The following is a 23,563-nucleotide window of genomic DNA, read 5'->3' on the forward strand; positions in this document are numbered from 1 at the left end:
ATGTAGGGTGTTATGCAGCCCACCCAGGGCCTTTGCCAGCCTGCTTCTGTAGACACCAGCACACGGTGTGTACCCTGGTATGGGACAAGGACATGGGCTCCAGCCCCCTCAGCATGCTGTGCCCCCATGATCTGGGCATCCTCTTGTGCACACCCCAAAACACATACTGCTGCTCAGGGTGAGGCACAGCATGGCTGGGAGCTGTGTGCTGTGCCCAGCAACGAGCTGCTGTCACCTCACTGTCCAGAGTCACTGCAAGGCCCTGGGACATCCGGACTGGCCTGAGGGGGACCCAGCAGCACCAGAGGTTACATCCCTTCCTAGACACTATAGACCTGGTGGGACAGAGCAAGAGAGGGAATCTCACCCAGATACAGCCCTTTATTGAAAACCCACTCAAGAGCAGCCAAACCCCACAGCTCTGCCAGAGCCCCAGCTGTCCCACACCCACTGGCAGCATCCCTCCCACTTCTCCCATGTCTTGCACTGGCTCTGCCACGAGATGAAGCCTGGGCAAGCTCTGGACCAGGGAAGAGTTAGAAAAGCTGTTTCCTGAAACACTGTTGAAGAAAGGAGCTCCATCTCCCCAGCTGAAGACATCTTGGGAGGGGACCGTGACCTGGGTAGGGTCCACCAGGAGATGCAGAGAAGAGGCAGACAACGCGTGGGTGCTCCGCACTCCATCTCTTGGATGCTGGGGGGAGCAGAGCCCTCAGCAATCTTTCAGCTGAAGAGCCCTTTTGCCTTCTTTGGCTTGGCCTTGGCTGCAGGCAGCTGGGGCTTCTGAGATGGGGAGGAGGCTGGCTGGAAACAAAGAGGAGGCAGTGTCAGTTCCACCTTGGGGAGTCATGCAAGATGTGTGCAAGCGGGCAAGCAGTGACATTCCTGTCATCTGTGTTGTGGAACTGCAAAACATGCAGTGCAACATGTGCAATCACACACTCCCCAGTCATGATGCATGGGGTAGAATGGGCTAGGAACCAAGCTGAGACTCCTAGCCCATCCCGGATGAGAGGAGGGAAAGGAGATGTGGGCCCCATCCTGCCTTTGGTACAGGAGACTTCCTAGAGCTGCACTCACCGAGGTTCTCTCGCTGGAAGATGTTGTTTCATCTTCCTGGGATGGAGCAGGTGGATGGGGGTGCTCTGTGGTTTCTGCAATGGGTGCTGTATCCACGCTGTCCTCTGGTACCAGAAAAAGATGCAATTTGGGATTAAGATAAAGGAGCATGGGGCATTGCCCAATCCCACTCCAGGAATTGTGCTTGGATTGTGAGCCCAGCGCATGGTGGGGAAAGCAAAGGGGGAGACTGTTGCATGGGGTGAGCTGCACCTGGGGCCACACCTATCTTACCCCAGGATAAGGGGCTCAGCAGTCGAGGGGACAGCTGCATCACATGCTCCCCATGCCACAGCCAAGGAGCTCCTCACCAGAGCAATGTCGTTTCCGAGCCTGCTTGGCCTCCTGCTGTGTCACTGCAGTGTAGAGCTGCTGCAGAGCAGAGGCAAACGCCTGCCCTTCTCCTGCACCGCAGATCCGGGGCAGGGTCTGTGGGAGAAAGCAGAGGCATCATCACCCTGCCAGGAAATCACCTGCCAGGTCACCCTGCCACAGTGCTGCTGTGGGGCAGAGAAGGGGCTGTGCCCCCCTCTGCCTGCCAGGCTACATCTGTTTCACCCCAGGACTGCAGCAGTTTGTGGGAACAGGCAGCTCTGGCACTGGGTGGGATGTGGCTGCTCCCAGCTGTGTGCGCGCGCACGCGCACACACACACACACACACATCCCTGCTCTGGACAGTGGGTTGCCTTCCCATTGAGAGGCAGACTGCAGAGGCTTTTGGGTCATTTGTGAAATGCTGGAGATAAGATCGCTCTGGAAGGGCTGTGGCTTCCCTGCCTGGAGCTGCACAGGCTGCAGCCTGTGAATATGGACAGCAAGCCTTGGGCAGGGACATGACCTAGCAAGAGGTGGGAACAGGTAGCCCCTGCCTGCCACCACAGCCTCCAGAACACGGCATCTCCGGTGGCCCCACAGAAAGTGAAAATGATGTGACAGTGAGATGAGGGATGCCCAGGTTTGCTCCTAATCTGCCAGAACAGCTCTTGCCTCCCTGCATACACGTTTATTCCCTCCAGACTTGACATGGGAAGCCCCCCATCTCTTGCCTGCACCCCGTGCCAGTGGGATGCCACCTTTCCTGCTGGGCCATGCTGATGCACATGAGAGATCTTGGCAGGCTGAGGAAGTGCCACACTCCACTGGGAACATAACATAGCTCACAGTGCTCAAACAAACACTCACAGGGATGGGAAAAAGCGTATGTGCCCCAGAGGGGGTGCTGCAGGGGGCACAGTGTGGGCCCACAAGTGCAGCTGAGTGTGAGCACGATGACGTGCGTAGGGACTGTGCATGCAGCAGTGTGCAGATGAGCATGGCTGCGGGTGCATGCATGGCTGGTTTGTGTGTGTGTGTGCATGTGTGTGTGTGTGTGTGTGTGTGTGCGTGTGTGTGCCAAAGGTCTGAACACACTAATCTCTGCCCTGCTCCACACCCAGACAGCAGGAGAACAAAGTGTAACAGATAAGGTAGGATCCTCTCTGGGCCAGGAAAGTGGGGAGGGAATGGGGACGCTTAGACCCACTCAAGGCCAGAGTCCAAAGCTTGACCCCAGTTTCCCAGTGGCAGAATAGGTAAGCTGAGCCCTCCTCACTGCACCCTGCCAGACAGGGTGACAGGATAGGGCTGATACCAGGATGGGTTGGCTGGTGCCCAGACAGACACTTTCCATGCAGGTTGCATCTCTTCTTCTTTCACAGGCATGAAAGGCCCTTTGACTGTAGGAAATGCATGGCACTGGCATCTGCTTTTTGACCAGCTGCTATACAGATCACCTCTTCTGTCCCTGCTCATTACCACCGGAGGGAGCAATGTTCTGCTGCCAGTATCCCACCAGCATCCCTGGGATTGCTTGGTACTGGGCGAGCACACCTCTCGATGCCTCACTGCCCAGCCTCCAAGCCATTAGCTGTGCTGGCTCATCACCAGGTTCCAGAGAGGAGGAGGAATGCTGAGCACCTCAGGTACCCCAAAGACGTTCTTGCCCTGCATGTCTCACCCCACAGAGCGAGGGCTGCACCCAAGGTTGCAAAAGCAGCATCCAAGGCTGGGAAGGTGACTGCACTTCAAAGGCAGAAGAGGGCCTGGTCACGGGTGGCCGACACAACCCAGATCAAAGGCACAAGCTGGAGTCATAATTCAGAGAAAAGCAAACAGCAGTTCCCAGGAAAGTCAGGAATGGCAGTGAAGTGAGCAAAGTGTGCTAGATAGCACTGCGTGGGTCAGTGCCCCAGGAGGGCAGGAGAGTCCCCTGCAGAGCTGGCCAGCTCTGGGTGCCACTACTACGGCACTCAGCCCTTCTCCCTGTCACCAGTGCATGTCTGGGGAATGCCAGGGCAATGGGGCAAGGGTGCAGGGTGCTGCCCAGTCCCCTCTGCTCCAACCCATCCAGGATGGCACCTGGGATGTGCCCCAAGCCCCAGGGCTCCTCAGGCTGCTCCGCTTCACAGCATTCAAGCAAGGATCTGGCAGGGCAGCTGCTCACTCAGTGCTCAGCCCCAGCTGCCCAGAGCCAGCACAGTGTCCCCATGGTGTCCCTGGGGATGGGGTAAACCATCCTGGCAGCCACCCAGTGTCCCCAAGAGCAGCACACACCCACCCACTGAGGTGGCACCTTGGGGAGGCAGTGGGAGAAGAGTGCCCAGCATCACTGAGGGGATTTGGCATCCGGGGTGGCACAGGGGTCTGCAGGTGCAGGGCACCTGCTGCCCACGCCTGCGGGAAGGGCTCAGCTCCAGCAAGCCCAGGGTGGAATTTGGGAGTCAGCGGCCACTTCCTGCCACTGCCCTTCCCAGCGGCTGGAGCCCGCGGGCTCAGGGCCATGGGGTGGCCGGAGCTGGCCCGCGGCGGGACTGGGAGGCTGCGCTTCACAGCCCCGGAGGGAAATGGGTTATAACCAGAGCTGGAAGCGTTTCCCTGCAGAGCTATGACTCAGCAGGGAGCAGAGCGTGCTGTGCCAGCCACCGGCCACCTGATGGCCCCGAAGGCTGAGAGGGACAACGAAGTGTCCCCTAAAGGGCTGGATGGGGGACAAGCCCTGGCTACAGCTGATTTTCCCCTTCCTCCTTCCCCACTGCTCCATTCCGACGCTGAACCCTGCTGCAGACAAGTTGTCCCCACTGCAACATCAGCCCTGGCCTCTGGTGACTTGTTTTTCCCTGATTACCCATCTCCAGGATAAACATGATGTCTGAGGTCCGGGGAGCTGAGAGCAGCAGGGAGCCGGCAGCTGGGGGAGTGCTGGCCGGGTTGCCCCACACGAGTCGCCAGGCACCACGGAGTGATGCCTCTGGAGCTGGCATGGCTTGTCTGGCCTGTTATGACTACCTGGCCACAAGGCCAAGTGGGATGCCCCAGTATCAGGAGGGACTCAAGGCTGCGGTAGCGGCACGGGAGACTCCGCAGCACACCCTGAACTGTGACCGGGGAAGGGGGGGTGCCCAGCAAAGGGGGTCAGGTGCCCGACCTCAGTGAGCAAGTTGTGAGCTCACTGACAGCCCCACCGTGTGGAGCGGCACCTCAGGGGGAGCTGGACTCACTCACTAGTGACCCCCAGCCCAGAGGCCTCTGCTGTGGGGCTGCACCCCAGTGCAGAGATGCAGCAGGGTCAGTGGTGGGCAGGGTACAAAATCTATCTCCAAGGCATTCTGCATTTACCCACCCCCTGCCCAGACTCTCTTCTCAAGGGGCCAAAAGGGACAGCAATCTGGATGTCCTCTTGACAGTATGAGCAGAAGGGGCACATCACCCAGCCCAGCGCCATGCCACCAGCACAGGAGCATCACCTTTCCCTGGCACAGGACGGGTTTGTAGGCAGGCTGAATCATGCTGGGCCCCCGCGCCACTGCCAAGCACCAGAGTCTAAATCGGTCATGCTCAAAGCTGCGGACTGACCCTTTCATTATCACACCAGACGTTCGAAGCGGTTACCAACATTCTTCACTACAAATCCCACATTCCTATTTTTTAATATATTTTTAACTGGAAAACAGAGAGAATGGGGCCTGTTTGGAAATTACAGCCTGGCTGCTGTGGCTTGTATGTCAGACCTGCCCACATTCCCGTGGCCAGCCTCAGCACATGCTCCACAGGGGCACACTTAATAATTCCTGCCAGGGCTGGAGCCAAGGGGTGTGCCCCAAGGGGGAGGATGGCTTCCCCAGGCTGCCCCTGCCAGCGGACTCCATGGAAGCAGCGTGGTGGAGTGACAGACCAGGAATGGCAGACTGGCTCTCTGGCACTGGGCACAGCTGCTGCCACAATGACATGGATGAAATCTGGTGCTGCTGTGGCAGTTGATGGTGGGCAGGGGAAGGGCTCCATGGCTGGTGCATTCCTGTGCCTCACGGCCAGGCTGCCCTTGGCACTCTACCGTGCCACAAGCTTTGTGCATGCTTCAGGGAATGGGGCTGGAATGGCTTACTGGATCTGTTCTGGGCATCTCTGATCGACTATGTCAGTCAGGCTAGGGAGAGACCCCCCCTGGGATCCAGAGAGATGCTTGCCCGTCCTCTGCCAGCAGCAGAGGATCTGTCTGCAAGAGAATAGATGGAGAGGGTTGAATTGTCCCCTTCGAGCTGCTATGAAGGGCAGGGAAAGGGGGTGCTTATTCCCTGGGATGTAACAGGCCACATCAGCCCAGTTTCCTCCCCCAGCTCCCTTGTGGTGCAATGACTCTCTCCCTGGGGACAGAGCCACCTCCAGGCACCCCGAGATGTCCTGCACTGACCACTGATGCCCTTTCCCAGCTCCTCCAGACCTTAGATCTACTTCCACCCCCCCCCACCAGCCTGCAGCAATCCGTGGGACACTGCATACCCCAGAAGCAGGTGGCAAAAGGACCAGCTCTGAGCTAGCACTGTCACTGTCTCCATCTCCCCTGTCATGCACTCCCAGGGGACACACAGCAGCAGCAGCAGCAGCAGCGGCAGCAGCAGCAGCCACAGCAGCAGCAGCAGCAGCAAGGAGAGCTGGTGGTGCTGCCAGCCCGCCCTTGGAGCAGGCACGGGCAGGATGGCCAGCGTTTCGCAGGCAGGCAGCCAGGCTGAGCACACCTGGCAGGAAGCGGCGGTGCCGGCAGGGGAAGGCAGCCGGAGAGCTGCTGAGAGGTGAAGGGGTCACCCCGGGGAAGAGCGGGTGGTGAGGCCGGGACAGAGGAGCATCCCAGCCCGGCCCAGCCCAGCTCAGCCCAGCCCAGCCCGGCCCGGCATGGCACAGCACTCCTCCCAGCACCGCTCTGGCCCTGCTGCCGGCAATGTTTTCCTTTCCCTCTGACTTCAGGGGCCTTTCCAGCGAGCAAATGTCAGGCACATAAAGAGCGGCACTGTGAGCGGAAGATGGAGCGAGAATGCCTGCCCGCGTCCCTCCGTAAGTGCTGTCTCACACTTCATCAAGGCAGCCTTTGCAAGCGAGGCACTCGCTTAACAACCAGCAGTCTATGCTGGCCGGCGACCGCAGCAGCCCCGCCGCTCAATACCCTTTTCTTTTCTCCTTGCGCTGTTTTTGTGGCTTGGGTTACAGCCTTTCTCGCAGACACTGAGCGGAGGGGCGTGGTGGCAGCGGGGGCTCTGCATTGTGCCGCCGCCACGCCGGGGTGGATGCTGGCTCCCCCCATGCAGGGATGCTGGGGGGGGCTCTGTGTCTGCCCTGCCCACTCACTCCTGCATCCAACGCGCAGGGATAAATCCCAGGGAAAGGAGGGTCAGCGGCAGAGCAGAGCTACGGCAGGAGATTGCAGCATCTCCTCCCCAGTGATGTGAAGACCAAGCCACCATGAGCTGCTTGGGGCTTGGCAGAGATCCTGGCGGAGGGTGAGTGGTTCCAGCCCCAGTGGGCAATTTCTACCCTATCCCATTTGGAAAGAGGCCCTCCTGCCATGCTGCCAAGCAAACCCATTGGTATCCAAACCCTTCCCCTGCCCAAATGCCAATAAACTCCCTGGAAAAGAGTTGTGTCTTGCATGGCCTAGCATTGCCTCTCCACCTAGGCAATGCTGGAAGATGCTGGGCCTTGCTGTGCAGGGTCTGGTGGCAGCTGCTGGTAGCACTGCCACCTCCAGCTTGACCATGGGCATTTGTCCCCCTGTCCAGCAGACCAAGATGACAGCAGGAGAGCCTTTGGGGAAGTTGGCACTGGGTATCAGTTTGACAAGTGAGATGGACAAGAAGAATGCCCTGAAGTGTAGCAGGTCCCAGCATGCCAGGATTAGTGAGGACTTGCTTCCAGGAAGGCAGTCACAGGCTGATAGTACCTATGGCCTTCACCTCTACCAGCCTGACCCATCACTGACACAAGCTGCCTTCTCCTGGGTCAAGAACAGCAGACATGGAGACCTGGTGGCCACTATGCCTCCTCTCCCAGAGTGACAGCTCAGTGACCCTGCTTATCTGTGAGGAAGCTGGGTGGCTCACACTGCCGTGTTATTTTAGGCTGCCTCGGTGAATATGGATACATCATCCAGGCTTATTATTGTAGGGCTCCTCCGCAAAGTGTGCCAGCTCATGCGGGTTTATTATTGTCTGCTCAGGAAAGCTGGACACATTGCACTGGTCTGTTATTGTAGGCTTGCTCAGGAAGGCCAGCCAGCTCATCCCAGCTTGTTATTATTGCACAGAGCCCATGGGGGGCTGGCCAGGAAACTTCCTGCAAAGTGGGGTGATGGAAAGGGAGCCACACCTGGTGAATCACAAGGATGCTGTGTGGTGATAAGGAACATCGAAGGGTGGGATCCAGCACCTCGGCTCCACCCATCGAGGACAGGCCACTTATTCACAGGAACAAGCACTGATGGGTCCCCTGGGACCTGTGGGGCACTGAGGCTGGCAGAGACACAGGAGTGTGGGTCAGGGTCAGGGCTGGGAACTGGCAAAGTAGCCCTCATACTCCTTCAGAAACAAAATCTGGGGATGACAGGGGGACAACCATGGAAATACTGCACCCAGTACATCCCTAAACCTGGCACACAAGGGATTAGCTGAGTTAACAGGGCCCAGAGAGGAAGCTGGTGCTGAGCCAGGTGGGATTAGGGGCTTTTGGGGGGAATCTGGGTGTGTTTAGGACCAAGGTTGAGCAGGAGGCAGCTGCTCCACCCTTGTGGCTTTGCAGCTCCTCCCAAGCAGGGGTGCAGCCCTAGGGGCAGCCCCTGGGGATGCTGCCCCATTGTGACCCGAAACTGCATCAGGAAGCATTTCTGTGTGGGGCAGGGGGGCAGCAGGGCTTACTGCTGAGCTGCCTCAGGCAGGTCCCCAGGCACATGGCCCCAGTAGGGTTGGGTCCAACATGCCCCAGCAGCCCTGGCACTGCTGCTGGCATAGCCACTGAGTCACCATCACTTCCCCTTGCTCTGTGACAGGCCGTGTTTCCCAGGCATGGCAGCCTGCTGGTGGCACCCTGGGCTGTGCCCAGCTGGTACCAGGTGCCCAGATGTCCCACAGGCAGTGCCCAGCTGTGCCAGGTGCCCAGGTGTCCCACGGGCAGTGCCCAGCTGTTCCAGGTACCCAGGTGTCCCACGGGCAGTGCCCAGCTGTGCTCAAGTGCAGATGTTGGTCCCCAGCCAGGCACAGGATTGAGTGTCAAGAGAACTCTCCATGCACAGCAGCAGCGGCAGGAGGCCAGCCTGCCCTGTGAGCACACAGCCCTTTCATTCATGGCAAAAAATAGCCCCCCGGGGTGTGGTGCGGGCTGGAAAAGCCCCCTCCATCCCTGGCCAGCCCATGTTTATTCAAAACGGGGGGGACACACTGCCCTTTCCCTGCCCCCCAGCCCTGCACACCATCTCCCTGCCAGAGTGGCTGCTCTTGGACGTGATTTGCCGGGTCCCCCCTGGCCAAAACACACAGGCTGGGGCGGGGGGAAGGCAAAACCCTAAAAAGCACTGAGCTTGTCTCCAGGAGGAGCAGCCCTTGGTGATGTCATGAGAGTTTGCAAGCGGCCACATGAAAGGGACTTGCTGCCCAGGAAATCCACAGGTCAATGATCCTTCAGACAAGCCAGCGATTCTTCAGTGGGCCAGGAAGGAAACCTCGAGGAGCCCAAGCCAAGCCTGCCCTTGCCCCTGGGACACAGCTTGCCCCCAACCTCATGGGCCCCCAGGATCCCCAACCCTGCTCCACAATCCCTCGATATCCCCTTCCCAGCAGCTGTAATTCACAGCAGCCCAATCCCTCTGCAAAACTGTACCAACCTCTACCCTGCAGTCCCTGGGCACCAAGCCTCTCCCCACAGACTACCAACATCCTAACCCCTGCTCTGCAGCCTCCAGAGTCTGCACCTCTGCCCCACAGATCCCAGACCCTTTCCTTCTTCTGGTCTGGGGGGCGGCACCCCTATTTCCATGGTGATCCATCAGGCTGGGAGTGGCAGGTGATTTAGGGTCAGGCAGCCCTGTGACCTGACAATGGGGATGCAGCAGGGCAGAGGGTTCTCTTTCATGAAGGATTACACTGGGGACAGCTGGGAACACACAGATGCAGCCCCCTCAGCCCCCTCCCCAAGAGTCAGCCAGGTTCTCAGTCTTCTCTGGCAGGCACTGCAGACATGGGCCCTGAAACCAAATCCACTCCCCAAGGCTCCCCTCCCCATTTTCCGTAGGTAGAGGATGCAGTGGCTGGACTGATGAGGAAGATTTGCCTTCCTCCTCCTCCTCCCCATGCAGAAGATATCTCTGGGTTCACATCCAAGCCCAGGGTTCCAGCTCTGCACATCCCAGCCCCTCCATGGATCCTGTGTCACATGGAAATGCGATGGAGCTGCCTTTCCAGCCCCATCATGGCTGCAGCCCAGAAGGAGATGAGTGGGAAGTGAAGCTCACGGTTTTGACTTCATGCTCCCAGCACCTCCTATGAATCATTTTAGGAGGCTGCAAGCAGCCAGCTTGTCCATCTGCAACTTGGCCACGGAGACACTCTTTTGCTCCACTTGCTCCGTCTCCCCACCCACAGGCACAAGGTAACACCTCTGCAACCCCAAAGGTGCTGGAGACCAGCACATACACTGAGCTGGTGCCACAGCACGTGGGGACACTGGCTGGGAAATCCTCGGTGGAGCAGTGGGAATGGGTGTCCCCACAATGCGATGCTGGGGCTCTCTGAGGCCAGCTGAGTGGTGACTGGAACCCACTGCCCTCAGCAGAGAGAGGGTCTTTGCAAAAGAGCCAGCTCTGAGAAGACCACAGCCTGGGACTTCTAGGATTTGGGGCATCTCCATCCTTCTGGTACCCAAATCGGTCCATGACAGCACTGGACTCGTGAAGGGGACAGGGACAGTGGAGAGGAGATGGGAGCCCCCACATTCAATGAAAGGCTCTCAGGGCTGTTCTATCTCCCATCTGGGCCCAGGCTGGGTTGTTTGCTCCTGCTGTCCCTGTGTCAGCAAAGAGAGGGGACTCAGTCTCTATGACTGTCAATCAGGCACTTTTCACCAGAGCTAAAAATGCACTCGCAGAAGGAAAACAAAATAAAAACACAAAACAAAACAGAGAGGTGAAAAATTCCTTGATATTTCTCTCCTGCAAATCCCCAGAGCCAGCAGAGAGGCGAGAGCCCCCGGAGTTTGTCAAGCAAACACTTTCACACCCTTGGCCACGCTCGGCACGCTGCCGCTGGAATGCCAAATATATATTTAAGCCCTGCTCATCAAAGGAGTCTGTTCGGAGTCGGTTTCGGGCAACGTGCATGTGGGTTTGGCCTGGAGAGAAAACCAGGGATGCGGAGAACATTTCTCGGGGATGGGAGACAGCTCGCGTGCGCGCGCACACACGCGTGTGAGATAAATGACAACCTTCAAGGTCGTGTGGCTGTAAGGTCGCAGGCTGGGCACGAGATACCTGCCCGCTGTGGCACTCACCCTTATCAGCGCCTGTCGCACTGTGGGGTGGGGATGTTTAGGCTGGAGGGAGGCCAGCAGCCATTCTGCATTCCAGCGCTATAAACTTTGTTAAAGCTAAGCGAGCTCAGCCAACAAAGCCAGGGTCCAGCAAGACAAGCAGGAAGCAGTGCTTTGGGAGAGGGCAAGATTGCAGGGACATGGAGGGCTGCTCAGGGCTGTGCACCTCGCCATGAGGTGATAAGAAGCCTCGGCTTGGGCTCAGCACTACGCAATAGCGAGACACAGATAGAATGCTCCCGTAAGTCCAAGGCTGGAGGTTGCCAGAGTGTCACAGATCCTGCTCTGCCTCCGCTAGCACTACCTGTACTAGGCTGCCAGCCATCCCACAGAACAGCTCCTCCTGTCAGACATGGCTTTGCTGGAACAAGCTGGACACAGCAAGGAGCACTTTGGGAGCACACAGCAAATGGGAGGCTCTTTCTGCATGGACCACTCCTGTTCCTCTCTCCTTTACAAGTATTCCTTTGGTTTGTTTCAGATAGCCCAGGGACCTATGCCCATCTCATGGTCAACCTCAGCATCAGAGAGATGGGGAAATCTCTGCCTTCCCCCTCCTATTTTGTGTGGTGCTTACAAAACCCCAGTGCTGGCAGCAGGGGCTGAAGGCAGTTCTGGGAATGCCACACATGGGTTGGTGGCAGGGCAGGAGCTCCATCTCCAGAGATGACAGGCTGACCCTTCCCCTCTCTGTAATCGCTCCAGCCAAGAGCAAAGACATTTTAGCCCAAATCTTGTACCTAATCCCAGCTGACAGAGCTGCAGGTTGGGGTCTGGCGAGGGCTGGAGTTGGACAGGGCAGGAGAGATCATTGCCACAGTCAAACAGAGCATGCCAGTGCTGTGAAATCAGGCATTACGCGCCTGTCTCCTGCGGCAAGACCAGCCCGTCAGGCTGCCAGGGAGACTCTCTGGTTATGGCAGGGGCAATTCCAACGCCGGCAGGGCCTGACCCTGCACAGCCGTGTCTCTCAAGCTGGGTTCATCTCCAGGTGAGGGGAGGGATTGCTGTACCACCACGGTTGGATTTCAGGCACCTGCTGCAAATAAAACACTCTGTCAGGGCACCTTCGCCCTTTCAGCCCTTGGAGAGAGGGACAGGGTCCCTGTGGTGATACCTTCGGGGGGAACAGAGGGCTGGGAGAGATGGGAGCCGTGGTCCCAACCCTGCCCCATGCTGTGCCACTCCACCTGAGCAAGCAGATTTCCCCTTGTTGCTGCAGGCTATTTCATCTCTGTCCTGCCAGGTTCGGCTGCTGCAGCCCAAGTTGCTCCTTGGCTTCAAGGGTGGGGATCCCAGCTTGGTCTGGGAGAGATGCTCAGAGCTTCACCACTCCCCCTTGGGCAATGAGGAGCAAAGACCTCCTCATCTCTGGCATCTGCTTCTCCCCCCCCCCCCCCACCCACTCATCACATCACTCTCTCCATTCATGCTTACCTTGCTCAGAAGGATTCACTCACCCCCTGCCATCTCCAGACAGCAAAACCGTGCCCTTTGGCTAAATACTGTGTTTTTTAAAAGCCTCACTATTTTCATCCCTATTTTTCTCAGTGTTTTCTTCCATGCAGCACTATCTGTCAGCAGCAGAACTGGAAAACAAGGTGCCAAGGAATTCTGATTCCAGCTGCCCTGTGCTCACGTAAAATTTCATCTGTTTGCAGTCTCTCTCTCCTGGAACAACATTACCCTCCAGTCTAAAAATTGGTCTATCTTCAATCTTATTCATAATAACATGCTCAAATATATTGTCTCTTATATGGTGCCAGGCCACAAAATCCTCCTCAACTTAAACCCCTGCCATCACCATGGCCAGATCTTTCTGTAGGCTTGAGGGAATAACAAGGGACCTCTGTAGACCCACCCTGCCCTGCCATCAGCTGCCATCACATAGTCAAGGAGCTCCTTCTTTGCTGCCCAATAACCCCAGCTCCTCCAGCAGCCCCAAACTGAGGGAACAGGGTTCCCTCAAATGCCCTGCCTCCAGGAACTGAGGTTGGCAGAGAACCTCTTCAAACACCTGGAAGCTCAAAAGGCAGCTCTTCATGTTGACATCAGAGCCAAGGTGAGGACTGGGATGCTCCTCACCCTGCCCATGCTGGCTCCTGCAGCTGGTGCCCATAGCCCACTGCCTCCTAGCAGGCTACACATCTGCAGCCTCCACCCATGCAGGAGAGCAGGAATCAATTACAGGGCTTGCAAAAGCAGGGCTGCTCCAGGGCTGGCACGTGGCACCAGCTCCAGCTCTGGCCGCAGAGCACGTGGCACAGTGCTGGAGGCAGCCGGCTGGGTGCAGATGTGCCACTGGCTCATGGGGAAGAGGCAGGGGAACCACTTGAAAGCCATGGTATGAAAGTGCTGGCAAACCAGGGCCACTCCTCTGCTTCTCTGGCTTCATGTGCTATTTATAGGGCTCTGGGTGCCCACCCTGGGGAGGTTCCACCCCCGGGGTGCAGACTTTTGCCAAGCCAGCCACCTTGTCTGCCATTCAGCTCCCCAGACACCCAGCAAAGTCCTGGACCCTCCTGGTAGTTAAGATGCTCCAGGGCAGGCTCTGATCCAGCCCATCACAACATGAACATATCAGCATGCACTCGGAGGATGAGCCCTCATGCAGTGCTCTCAGACAACCAGCCTGTACAGCATGAATGTACGGACAAGCCCTGCCACACCAGTCTAGTGACAAGGAGAGACACAGCCAAGCCATGGTCACTTCTTGGAGCCACTGTTAGTAACCCCAGGCGGCTGCAGCTGATGGGGTAAGATGTTCCTGTTCTCCCCAGGGCTGGGTGGAAAAATGGTGGGGAGGCTCCCATCAAGCTTCTAGGCTGGTTTTCTTGTTGAATGTAAAGGGTAAGGTCTCACCCCGTGTCCCGGCACCAAACAACTCCTGATCATCGCAAGGTTTCTTGAGTCTTTTCAGGCAGAGAAGAGCTGAGTTTGCAGTAGGGAAATGTGATTCTGCTAACCCACACCTCACAGGAGCTGCCAAAGGGCTTCAGGGAAGGTGGGACGTGAGGAAGAGGAGGAAGAGCAGCAGTGCCATGCCCTCGGTATCTCCCGTAGTGCTGGTCCTGCATGCTCTCCTCCTGCCAAGCAGTACATCCAGGCATTCCTCTGAGCACAATCCCGTCTCTGTACCTAGCCCCAGCTCTGTCTAACCCCGGCTCTGCTGGCACCTGTGGCAGCAAACGTGGCTGTAGCCCAATGCTCGCCCCCCCGAGCTGAGGTTTGTGGCCCCCGGTGTCTCCCCAGGGCTGCAGGATGAGAATGCTGCCCACACAGCCCAGCGCTGCGGTGACCCCTGGGGCTCAGGGGTACGGCTGGGCTGATCGGGAGCAGGTGCCAGCTGACGGTGCTCCCCCGGCCAGCAGCAGAGGAGGAGCTAAATTTATTCCACCAATATGTGGGCAGCGGGAGGGGACCAGGGGGCTCCTCCAGCCTGTCTGCCCCATGCGTGGCCAACCCTGTCCCGACACCAGTGACGACAGCACAGTCCTTTTGGACTGTCTCCTTGGCACCCGCGTGTCCTGATGACTGGCCCTGAGCGGACCCGAGTCCTTCCTCCTCTGACCACAGAGGGGAAAGTTTCCAAATTAAAAACCTAAATCTGGCAACAAGGTGCCCATGGCAGGAACCTTTAAAACTGGCCATTAAAGTTTATAAGTTAGACGGGCACCAGGAGCAAGCAGCGGAGCTGCAGAAAAACAGCAGCCCCTCCTTGAGCAGCCTAACCACGGCTGTCCCCAAAGCCACAGGGCTGACGTCACGCCATGACTTCACCTCCATCACCCACTGCCTGGCCAGCCCCAGTCCCGTGTTTACCCCTGCCCATCCCTGCTGCCGTCCCTTGGAGCCTGCTTTTCCCTTTGAGGTCAGTCAGCAGCCCCGGGGCCTGGCGAGGAAGAGGAAAAGAGTAGAGAGAAGGAAACCAAACCTCAGCGCCCACAAGGCAGGCTGCAAAACACGGAGCCTCAGCAGCCGCACTGTGGGGATGGTGGGCTCTGTCCTCTCTGTCTCTCTCCCAGCTGCACCCCCCTTCCTGCCCCTAGGCTCCTGGAAAAACTCCTGCAAGCCAGAGCTGTTCCCACTGTTATTCTCCTCTTTTCCCACAGACAACACATTCTGTAGCAAGATGGGCTGGGGGGAGGTATTGGATCCAACTTGTTGACCTATCCTGCCTCGGGATGCCAGGATGCACCGCAGGCACCTGAGAGATCCTGGCCTCTGTTCCAAGGGATGAGATGCTGTGGAGTGAATGAATGGCACATTGGCTGTCCCCAGGTAGGGGACTTGCCCCTGGATAATGCACAGCCTGGCCTTTCAGCTAGAGGAGCTTTGGGAGTAGCAGAAGCAAAAGCCTTGGGTGCCTGGGCACAGACCAGGCCAGAACCTCACCCCTCTTCCCTGCCAGCGCAGGGGCACTTTGGCTCTAGACCTCTCTAGAGGACTAGAAGAAGAAGAGCCACCAACCTCAGTGAGGTGCTGCAGGTGCATGTGGGATGTGGGTTTGCCTTACCTGGTGGGGTAGGAGGGTGGACAGGGGGTATAAAACTCCATGGGCAGTGTCACTGGAAGAGCCCTGGAACTGGCCTGAACGATGTGCTCAGCTGGGAGACCCATATTGCCAGAACAACACGAGAGCCACAAAAGCCACATGGGTTCAGAAGGGGCAAGGCTGGGGGCTGTGTGGCTGCAGGGCTGCCTGTAGCAAGCCCAGGGCACCGGTCAGAACAGGCTGGGAAAGCCACTGTCCCCATTGGCTGCTGTTTGGAGCCACACATTTTGCCTGCTGTCACCTCCCGGAGAGGTTTGTGGGTTGCATTTATAGACTCGGCCACAGACCCTGGACCTTATCTTCTGGACCACATAGCGCTGCCCCTGCATCCGGAGCATCTCCGGGAGCGGGAAATGTCACTGACCCCCTGTGCATCCCAGTGAGTCAGTGCACACACCCGAGCCACTCACACTCCTCCCCACGGGCATCGATCAGTGGGGAAGCACACACACACATACACACACACACACACAAACAGGGCAGCCTCTGCAAACAACTGCTTGTTAAGTTAAAATTAAACTCTGCACAAATATTGACCTTTGGAGGGGACACAAACTCTGCCAATATATTTACCAGCTTTATAAATGGGCCTGACCACAGTGCCCTGTACACTGAGGTGGAGGAGGTGAGGGCTGCAGGCACATCCCGCAAAGGCACATCCCCCCCTCTTCCCTAAATGGGGCTCTCCCTAATAATGCCACTGAATTCCCAGATGCCCCCCACCATCTCCAGTCCCCACTACAGCCTTTAGGAGGATGGATAGTGGGCATGAGGATCCACTTTTTCCCTCCAACTTGTGGTTTCTTGGGGGAGCAGCCAGGAGCTCACAGAGGACACAGGGGAAGCTCTTGTCACCTCTGGCCTTGTGAAATTTGTCAGCAGAACAGTCCTGATGCTGCTTCTTACCTTCCAACCCTTCTAGACTTCTCCATTCACTAAAGGTTCACTGTGGTAGGGGCCCCCACTGCCAAGCCCAGCTGCCCAGCACTTGGGCAGGTGGCTCTGCCCACTAGTCTGTGCCCCCTCTGTGGAGTGCTCAGCACAGCATGGGGGGGGTTCCCATCTCTCAAGAGAGACCCAGAGCTCAGGGCCTGGTTCTTCATCTAGAAATGCTTCAGGAGCAGAAACACCAGCCTGCAGCTGGAGAGAAGGCACAGCATTGCTCTGCAGTGGGAAATCACCCCCTCAAACCCACCAGAGCTCTCCAAAGGAACCAGAATGCCCAGCTGAGCATCTGGGGTTTGCAGTGGGAATGGGAAAATACTTAAGATGTTTCCAAAAGGAGGACAGTGAAACCAGCTTGGCTGTCATGCGAGAAGATGCAATCTCTTATCACAGCCTACACCTAAGGTTAAACACAGGAGGCAAGCTAGAATAAATGGTGGCTTTTGAAGGCAGAGGATACAAATGGGGTGGCATGGGAGACAAGAGCATTGTCAAGGACATTAGTGCAATAAATTGCTGTTGAATATTTGGGCATTGAAGGAGGACTTGGGGAACAGCCCCAGCTACTGTGTTAATGCAAGGGGAACACACCAGGCAGAAGATGACGTTGCACATGCCAAGGAGACCAGGATGGGACCATTGTGCCTGAAGCTGTTGCTGACTCCAGGAGAAGGGTGCCAAGAGATTGTGCATGCAGCAGGCACAACTGCTGCACCCAGAGCAGTGCATGCACTGGCTGGGCAGTGGGAAGAAGGCTTGTGCCCAGGCTGGCTGCCTGGTGCCTGGCCCCAGGGACGCAGGGAGGAGAGCACGACACATACAGCAGGGGATGCCCAAGTTCCAGCTCTTGGAAATACTGAATAGAGTCTTATTCAGGCTGATGTAAAACACTGTTAAAACACACAAAAATCCTTTGAGTAATGGGCGAGCGGGAAAGAGGCATCTATAATTAACAGTAACTGTTCGAGACGGTCGCTGCCCAGAGACGTGTACTGTGCAAAACCACTTGAAAAGGCCTCGTCTGAAAGGCGAAGCCTGGGGTTTTTCAAGAAGCCCGTCATGTAACGATCCTGGCCCTTCCAAAATAATTCTGCCATATTAAAAAAACCCAAAACCTCAGCTTAATCACCCTGCAGCACTGGGACTGGAGAGCTCTGAGAGGAGGGGAAGGGAAGCACAACCGGCTTCCAATTAGAGCCTCATTAGAAAGGAAAGCTGGGGAGCTATTAGAGAGCTGGCCAGGAGTGAGCGGAGCCAGATGCCTGGAGACCACTGCAGGAGGGGTGTCCTCATCACCCCTGCCCCTTCCCCTCTTCCTCCTCAGTGGGTGCTCTGAGACTCCACGAGTGACATGGTCCCAACTGTGGGCACTTCACCTGAGCAGAAGAAGAGGTTGCTATAGTTGCATACCTAAAAGCTGTCGTGGAAGCCCTGGCCCTACACATAGTAGTGTCTGGGGATGTTCATGGAGCTGGGCAGGGAACACTAGGGACGGAGAAAGGGGAACTGGGGATAGAAGGATACTGCAGCTGAAGAGAGAAACAGGGTCTGTGGGCTTCACTGCCCTCTTCTACTCTCAGAGGAACAGAACCAGGCCAGAGACTGTCCCAGCCTGGATGTCCCTGTGATACCAGATAAGGCTTCCATTTCTGCCAAAAAGAGGGAGGAGGGAAGGTGACAGTCGTGCTGTGAGCCCACACCTTCTCCTGCCCTGCAAGCACACCCTGCTGACTTCCCTTCCATCTTGGGTCCCTGCCCCTCCCAGGTAGACCAGTCCTAGTGCCCAGTGTGCTGCAGTCCCACGATGATGAGTGCAGTGGCTACAGATACTCACCAAAATGCCAAAGTCCACACAGGTCAGAGTGAATGCCAGAGCATCATCACCCACAGCACACGTTCATCCACAGCATCCAGCCCAGCTTATTTGCTTCATCACTCTGGTTGTAATTGTGCCCACCAGCTCTGCTTGCCTGGGCCAGGGCACTGGGTATCTCCTTGCCTGCCTGCAGACTGGCTCCAGGGCTGTGCAGGCAGGAGGCACGCTGCCCAGAGCAGCCTTCCCTTCCCATCCCACAGCCTGGGACCAATCCAACACAAAGTTAATTTCTAACCATGGGTAACCACCAGTGTCCCAGCTGGGATGATTTATCCCCTATCTGCCTGGGTTGGATTTATGAGCCACACATCCCCTAGGCTGTGATAAAGGCCATGTCTGTGCTCCCCCATCCCTGCCTTCCCATAGCCACTCCGTGCGGACTCACTGCCCACCCCCCCATTTACAAGCCTTTCCCCAGCGTGGAAACCTGACAGCCCACAGAAGAACAGTAAACAGCACAGAAAATAGAACATGCTGGAGGCCAAGGAAAGACACGCTGGCCAGGGAAGCCACAAATGGTTCCTGCTTTCAGGGTCTGTTCAAGAAAAGAGAGTGGGATGTACCCTGGACTCCCACCAGCCCTCAAAAGGGGAGAGGGGAGCTGCTATTAATAGCTGATCCAGGGCACTGCTCACATGCAGGGCTGGATTGGATGATGCCACAGCCGTGTTTGGGATGGCTGAGCATCAAGGAGCAGTCCTTGAGGCAGTGCTGGGTGGGAGTGGGCATTTGCCCTGCAAATGGGAATTCACACACAGGGTGGAAAATTCCTCATCCCATCAGTCTGGCATGAGGCCAGGAGAACTGGGGACCTGCAGTGAGGCCAGATGCTGCTATGTTCGCTCCTGTCAAGTAGCAATAGATTGTGGGGGTGCTAAGAGGTGCTAAGTGCATGCAACCCTGCATGCACTTGTCCCAATCAACTTGTTGAGCAGACAGTGCTCAGCAGCCCAGCACCGAGAGACAATGCCATGGTGATGCCTTAGATTTGCACTTCAGACTGCTCTAGGGTTTGGCCACAGTGAAGATGAAAACAATGTCATCCAACTCATTTTTAAATAAGAACTGAGGCTTCTTTCCTTGTGCTAGGAACACAATCAGCCCCTGTGCAGTGCTGGGCAATACTGCAGTGCTGGCAGTCTCTGTAGCAAGACAATATATGTGCAGAGAGCTGCATGCACCTGGATCTGTTTTCTGCCCCTCCACCAGCCAGAAGCCACTGTGTCAGAGGTTGGATGTTCTGCATGCACTGCAGCAGCTGCAGTTCATTCGGCTTGTGTGTCGGTGTCCCTGTCCCTGTCCCTGTCCCTGTCCCTGTCCCTGTCCCGACAGCTGGGATGGCATCACTCTCTGCACCACAACCAGGGCCTTCCAGTCCTCACAGCCCAACAGGCAGGCAAACAGGCTGGATGCTGGCAACCCAGCCATACAGATTGTGGTCCTGAATTCAAAGCAGTTCCTTGCCAGTGGCATCCATCTGGAAAGGGCAGAAGTGACAGTCCTGGGGTTTGCAGCATGAGGCTGCAAGAAGCAGGATGGATGAGGCTGCAGGCAGCATCCTGGCTCTCAAGGCTGGCATGACCAGCCCCAAGCCGTCCCCCAGCCCTCTGCAGCACTGATAGCGGCAGCCACAGCAAGGGAGAGAAGAGAGCCTTGTTCTGGGGCCAAGACTAAGGCGATTCAGTGCTCTGCTCCCCTGAGGTTTCTCGGGTGAAACCTGGCTCTGTAATGGCTGTGTCTGTAAAACGTATGGAAATGCCCATAAAACCTGTATCAAATGCCATATGGATATATATGGATATATGGAGAGAACTATGAAATTAGGAGCATGAGGGGAATTGGGGCAGGACGGCTCCCTCTGAGCCGTAAAAACATGCAAGTAAAAGGCAGGGGAGGCAGCAGCACCGGGAGTTGCACAGACAGGCTGGCACGGTAAGGAGCCAGGGGAAGGGCACCCTGGCTCACACTGTGCAGCTTTGCTGAGACCTGAGCCCATGGGAAGCCTCCAGAACGCAGGGAGCTCTCTGTGGAGCTAGATGGGACAGACCACTGTGCAGGTCTCAGGAAGCCTTCTCAGAGCTTCCCAGAAGCCCAAACCTTCACTATGGGCAGAGGCAGGAGACCTGGCTGTGGAGAGACCCTGGCAGTACCCCTGAACTTGGGGGCAGCTTGAAGATGAGCTATCAAAGTGACAAGTGAAAGGCTGGAGAGGGAGAATGGACAAAGGTCTCTGCTTGTGGATGACAACAGCCCACAGTGGTATTGATGTCTGAGAGAATAACTGCTGATCCCAGCTGGAATGAAAGAGCCAGCACCGGCTGAGCACTGGTTGAGCATGGTCGATGGAGCAGTACCATCACTTAAGAGCTGGTATTTTAGTAAAATTTCTGATCTCTCTATCAACAGATTTTGTAGCAAAATCATAAACAAATAGGCAAACAGAGGCCCCTTCTGTAAGCAATAAATAATGTGAGGAGGTGTGCTGCGGCTACTGATGCTATTTGTTCCCCACACTGTGCTGGGCAGCACCTACTTGGCTCCAGTCCTTCTTGCCTTGCCTCAGCAGGGGCTGGGGAGCTGGAACCTTTCACTTCTTGTAGCCTTCCTAAAGGAAAAAACAGGCCAAGACCCCCCTAATTTGGAGCCTAACCCCTGTCATCTGCCCTGATTCATTTGACCTGAGAAAAGTAAGCATGGAGGAACCCCTGCAGCAGGGAGACCAGGGCAAGACCAGCTGCAGGCACACCCTTGCTCCTAACCCACACGGGGCTGATGCTACAGTGATGGGGAAAAGCTCCTTGGCTGCATGACGGCCTGCTCAGCTCCTGCTGCACCACTGACCGGGCTGGCAGCACAATGGGGGTACCAGCCCTGCTGCCTTGAAGCATCCCTGTCACAGAGGCTGCAGCCAGGGCGAGGCAATGCCAGCGCCGCAGAGCTGCGGTGCTGTGGGTGCGGGATGCAGCCCGGGACACCGAGATGCGGTGGGATGCAGGATGCAGCGCCGCAGGGGCAGTGCCGGATGCGCAGCCCCGCCGCCGCAGCCCATCGGGCAGGCGGTGCCCGGAACCAGGGCGCCATCTGCCGCGTCCCTGTCACCCGCCGCCGCCACAGCCCCGCGCTCCGACACCCAGCGCATCCACACTGCAGCAGTGTGGCAGTGATGAGCATGCGAATGTTCCTCCTTTGGGCTCCAAGTCCCTAGTGCTGGGGCTGGGGGGGAGGCAGTTTGGGGTGTCCCACAAAATAAATCTGGGAAGTGGAGCAGGTGGGGGGCCGTGCAGGGAAACTTCAGCAGCAAAGCAGAATGGAGTGAGAGATGGAGGGGATGGGAGGAACTTGAAATTCTCCTGGCACTTTATCTGCACCACCAGGGCTTCCAGAGACACTGGGCAGCTTTTGAGAGACAAGTTTAGAGGCTACCCTACCAAGGCAGGGGTGCCAAGGCAGGAACACGGCTGCAGCAGCTGGAGAAATGCCAGGCTGCGGGGGAGCAGGGACACCGGAGGTCCCTGTTCTAGACCTGTGGGTCTGCTTATCTTCAAGCTCAATTAGACAGCCACAAAATAGTGCAGCACCCGAGGAGAGCCAGTCCCCAAATTTCCACAGCTCATCCTGCACCAGCAACCATGGCCCTTGCTCAGCTCTGGCTCTGCACATTGCCACTCCCTGGGGCATTACGCTGCCACACAAGTGAAAAACACACAGGGACCACACTGTGGAGGGATGCTACATGACTATGGATGAGACGGAGTGGGCTCATGAATATTAATGTTCATTGTGGCTTTCAAGAACATCAACACAGCACAAAGACCTAATATTACTCTTGGCCATGCAAACACAGCGATATCCTCATGTCAACCAGGTGGCAGAGTGAGCATGGGATGCCCATCCTCTGCCCATGTCTTCAGTCTCTGTGCTCCAGCTCTTCAGAGGGCCAAAGGAGTGGGGCAGGGGAGCCCTGCTTTCTTTGCAACCCCAAGGTCTCAAAATACAGGGAGCAAGAGCCAGGCAGGCAGGGAGCTGACTGCTCTGAGACTGTGGCTTCTGCACCATGACAGGCGCTCGTAGTCCCACTGTCCCACGAGCCAGCCAAGGGCTCCTGCCTGGGGAGCTGAGCAGTGTGTGGGGCTGGCACACCTGTGGCTGAAGAAAATTGCTCTGTGTGTCTGCTTTGGAAAGCATCATCGATGAAGGTTACAGAGCCAGAGGATGGATTCCCTGGGGACCCGGGCATGCCTGAGCACCCTTCCAGCAATGCCATCAGTCGGCTCAAGGGGAGTGGAGGGCAGGCACGGCCTCAGGGAAGCACAGGGGACAGCAGGCAGGAAGTGATCACACTTGGGACACACACTTAACCCTGTCCTTGGGCATGATGGGACCTGCGGAGTTCCCCTGTGGCTTCCCAAAGATCCCAGGTTAGAGAGCTACCAGGCTGGAACTTGAGGAGCAGCCACACTGATAGCCATGGGAAAGTAGAGATGCTCCCCCATGCCTGTCCTTCTTCTCTCTTCTCCAATATCCATCAGTATCTCTCTCCAGCAGCCACAGCTTCCAGGACCACAGAACACATATCAGCCAAGCACTGCTGTGAGCAGGGATACCACTGGGAAGGGTTTTAGGGATGTAAGCCTTTTATCTTGGCAGAGCTCTGGGATGTAGGATTCTGCAGGCCACCTGCATCCCCTTGGTGAGGCTGGCAGGTCCCTGGGCACAGCAGTCCCTGGGCATGGCTCCCATGCTCGACCAGTGCAGTGCAAGGTCACACCCAGGCCTGTGAACCCGGGCAGGCACAGGGGAGACCTTCCAGTCACACAATTACTATATTATGTAGCACTAATAAAAAAAAAAAAAAAAAAAAAAAAAAAAAAAAAAAAAAAAGAGGGGGGGAGAAAGGGCTTGAAGTTTTCTTAATGCCACATAGTAAAGTATTTATAGAAAGCCAGGCGTGAATGGGCCGCTTACAGGCCACACTCCTCCTCGGCGTCAGGATCTCCAGGAATTATTCTGTGCAGTCACATTGTTGTATTCACCCAGAGATTGAGTTTAATTACAGACACACGGGTGAACAGGCTGTCAGTGTTCCAGCCTCGCTGGGGAAAGGGCAACTGAGCTCCCTTTAATGAATGTATTTTAAAAAGACCCAAGGTTGAAATAGAGAGGGAGGGAGGGGGACTCACAGAGGCAG

At 56.7% G+C, this 23,563-nt stretch overlaps 1 protein-coding gene across 3 annotated transcripts in view; it reads right to left on the minus strand.

Annotated features, from left to right (window-relative positions):
- Positions 1-370: 370 nt before the first annotated feature.
- NHEJ1 (non-homologous end joining factor 1) overlaps positions 371-23,563 on the minus strand; it is a 43,437-nt gene continuing 20,244 nt past the window's right edge. For 2 of the 3 annotated variants that reach the window (XM_058839299.1, XM_058839298.1), the window contains 3 exons: positions 1,431-1,548; positions 1,081-1,184; positions 371-804 (listed from right to left, as the gene is read on the minus strand). In XM_058839299.1, the coding sequence (XP_058695282.1) occupies positions 724-804; positions 1,081-1,184; positions 1,431-1,548 (303 nt within the window). In that variant the 3' untranslated portion in view covers positions 371-723. Of the gene's footprint in view, positions 805-1,080; positions 1,185-1,353; positions 1,549-23,563 lie in introns of all 3 variants that reach the window. The other variant, XR_009277705.1, reaches the window with a different exon arrangement.

Source organism: Poecile atricapillus, chromosome 5, assembly GCF_030490865.1.
Source record: "Poecile atricapillus isolate bPoeAtr1 chromosome 5, bPoeAtr1.hap1, whole genome shotgun sequence".
NCBI lineage: Eukaryota > Metazoa > Chordata > Aves > Passeriformes > Paridae > Poecile > Poecile atricapillus.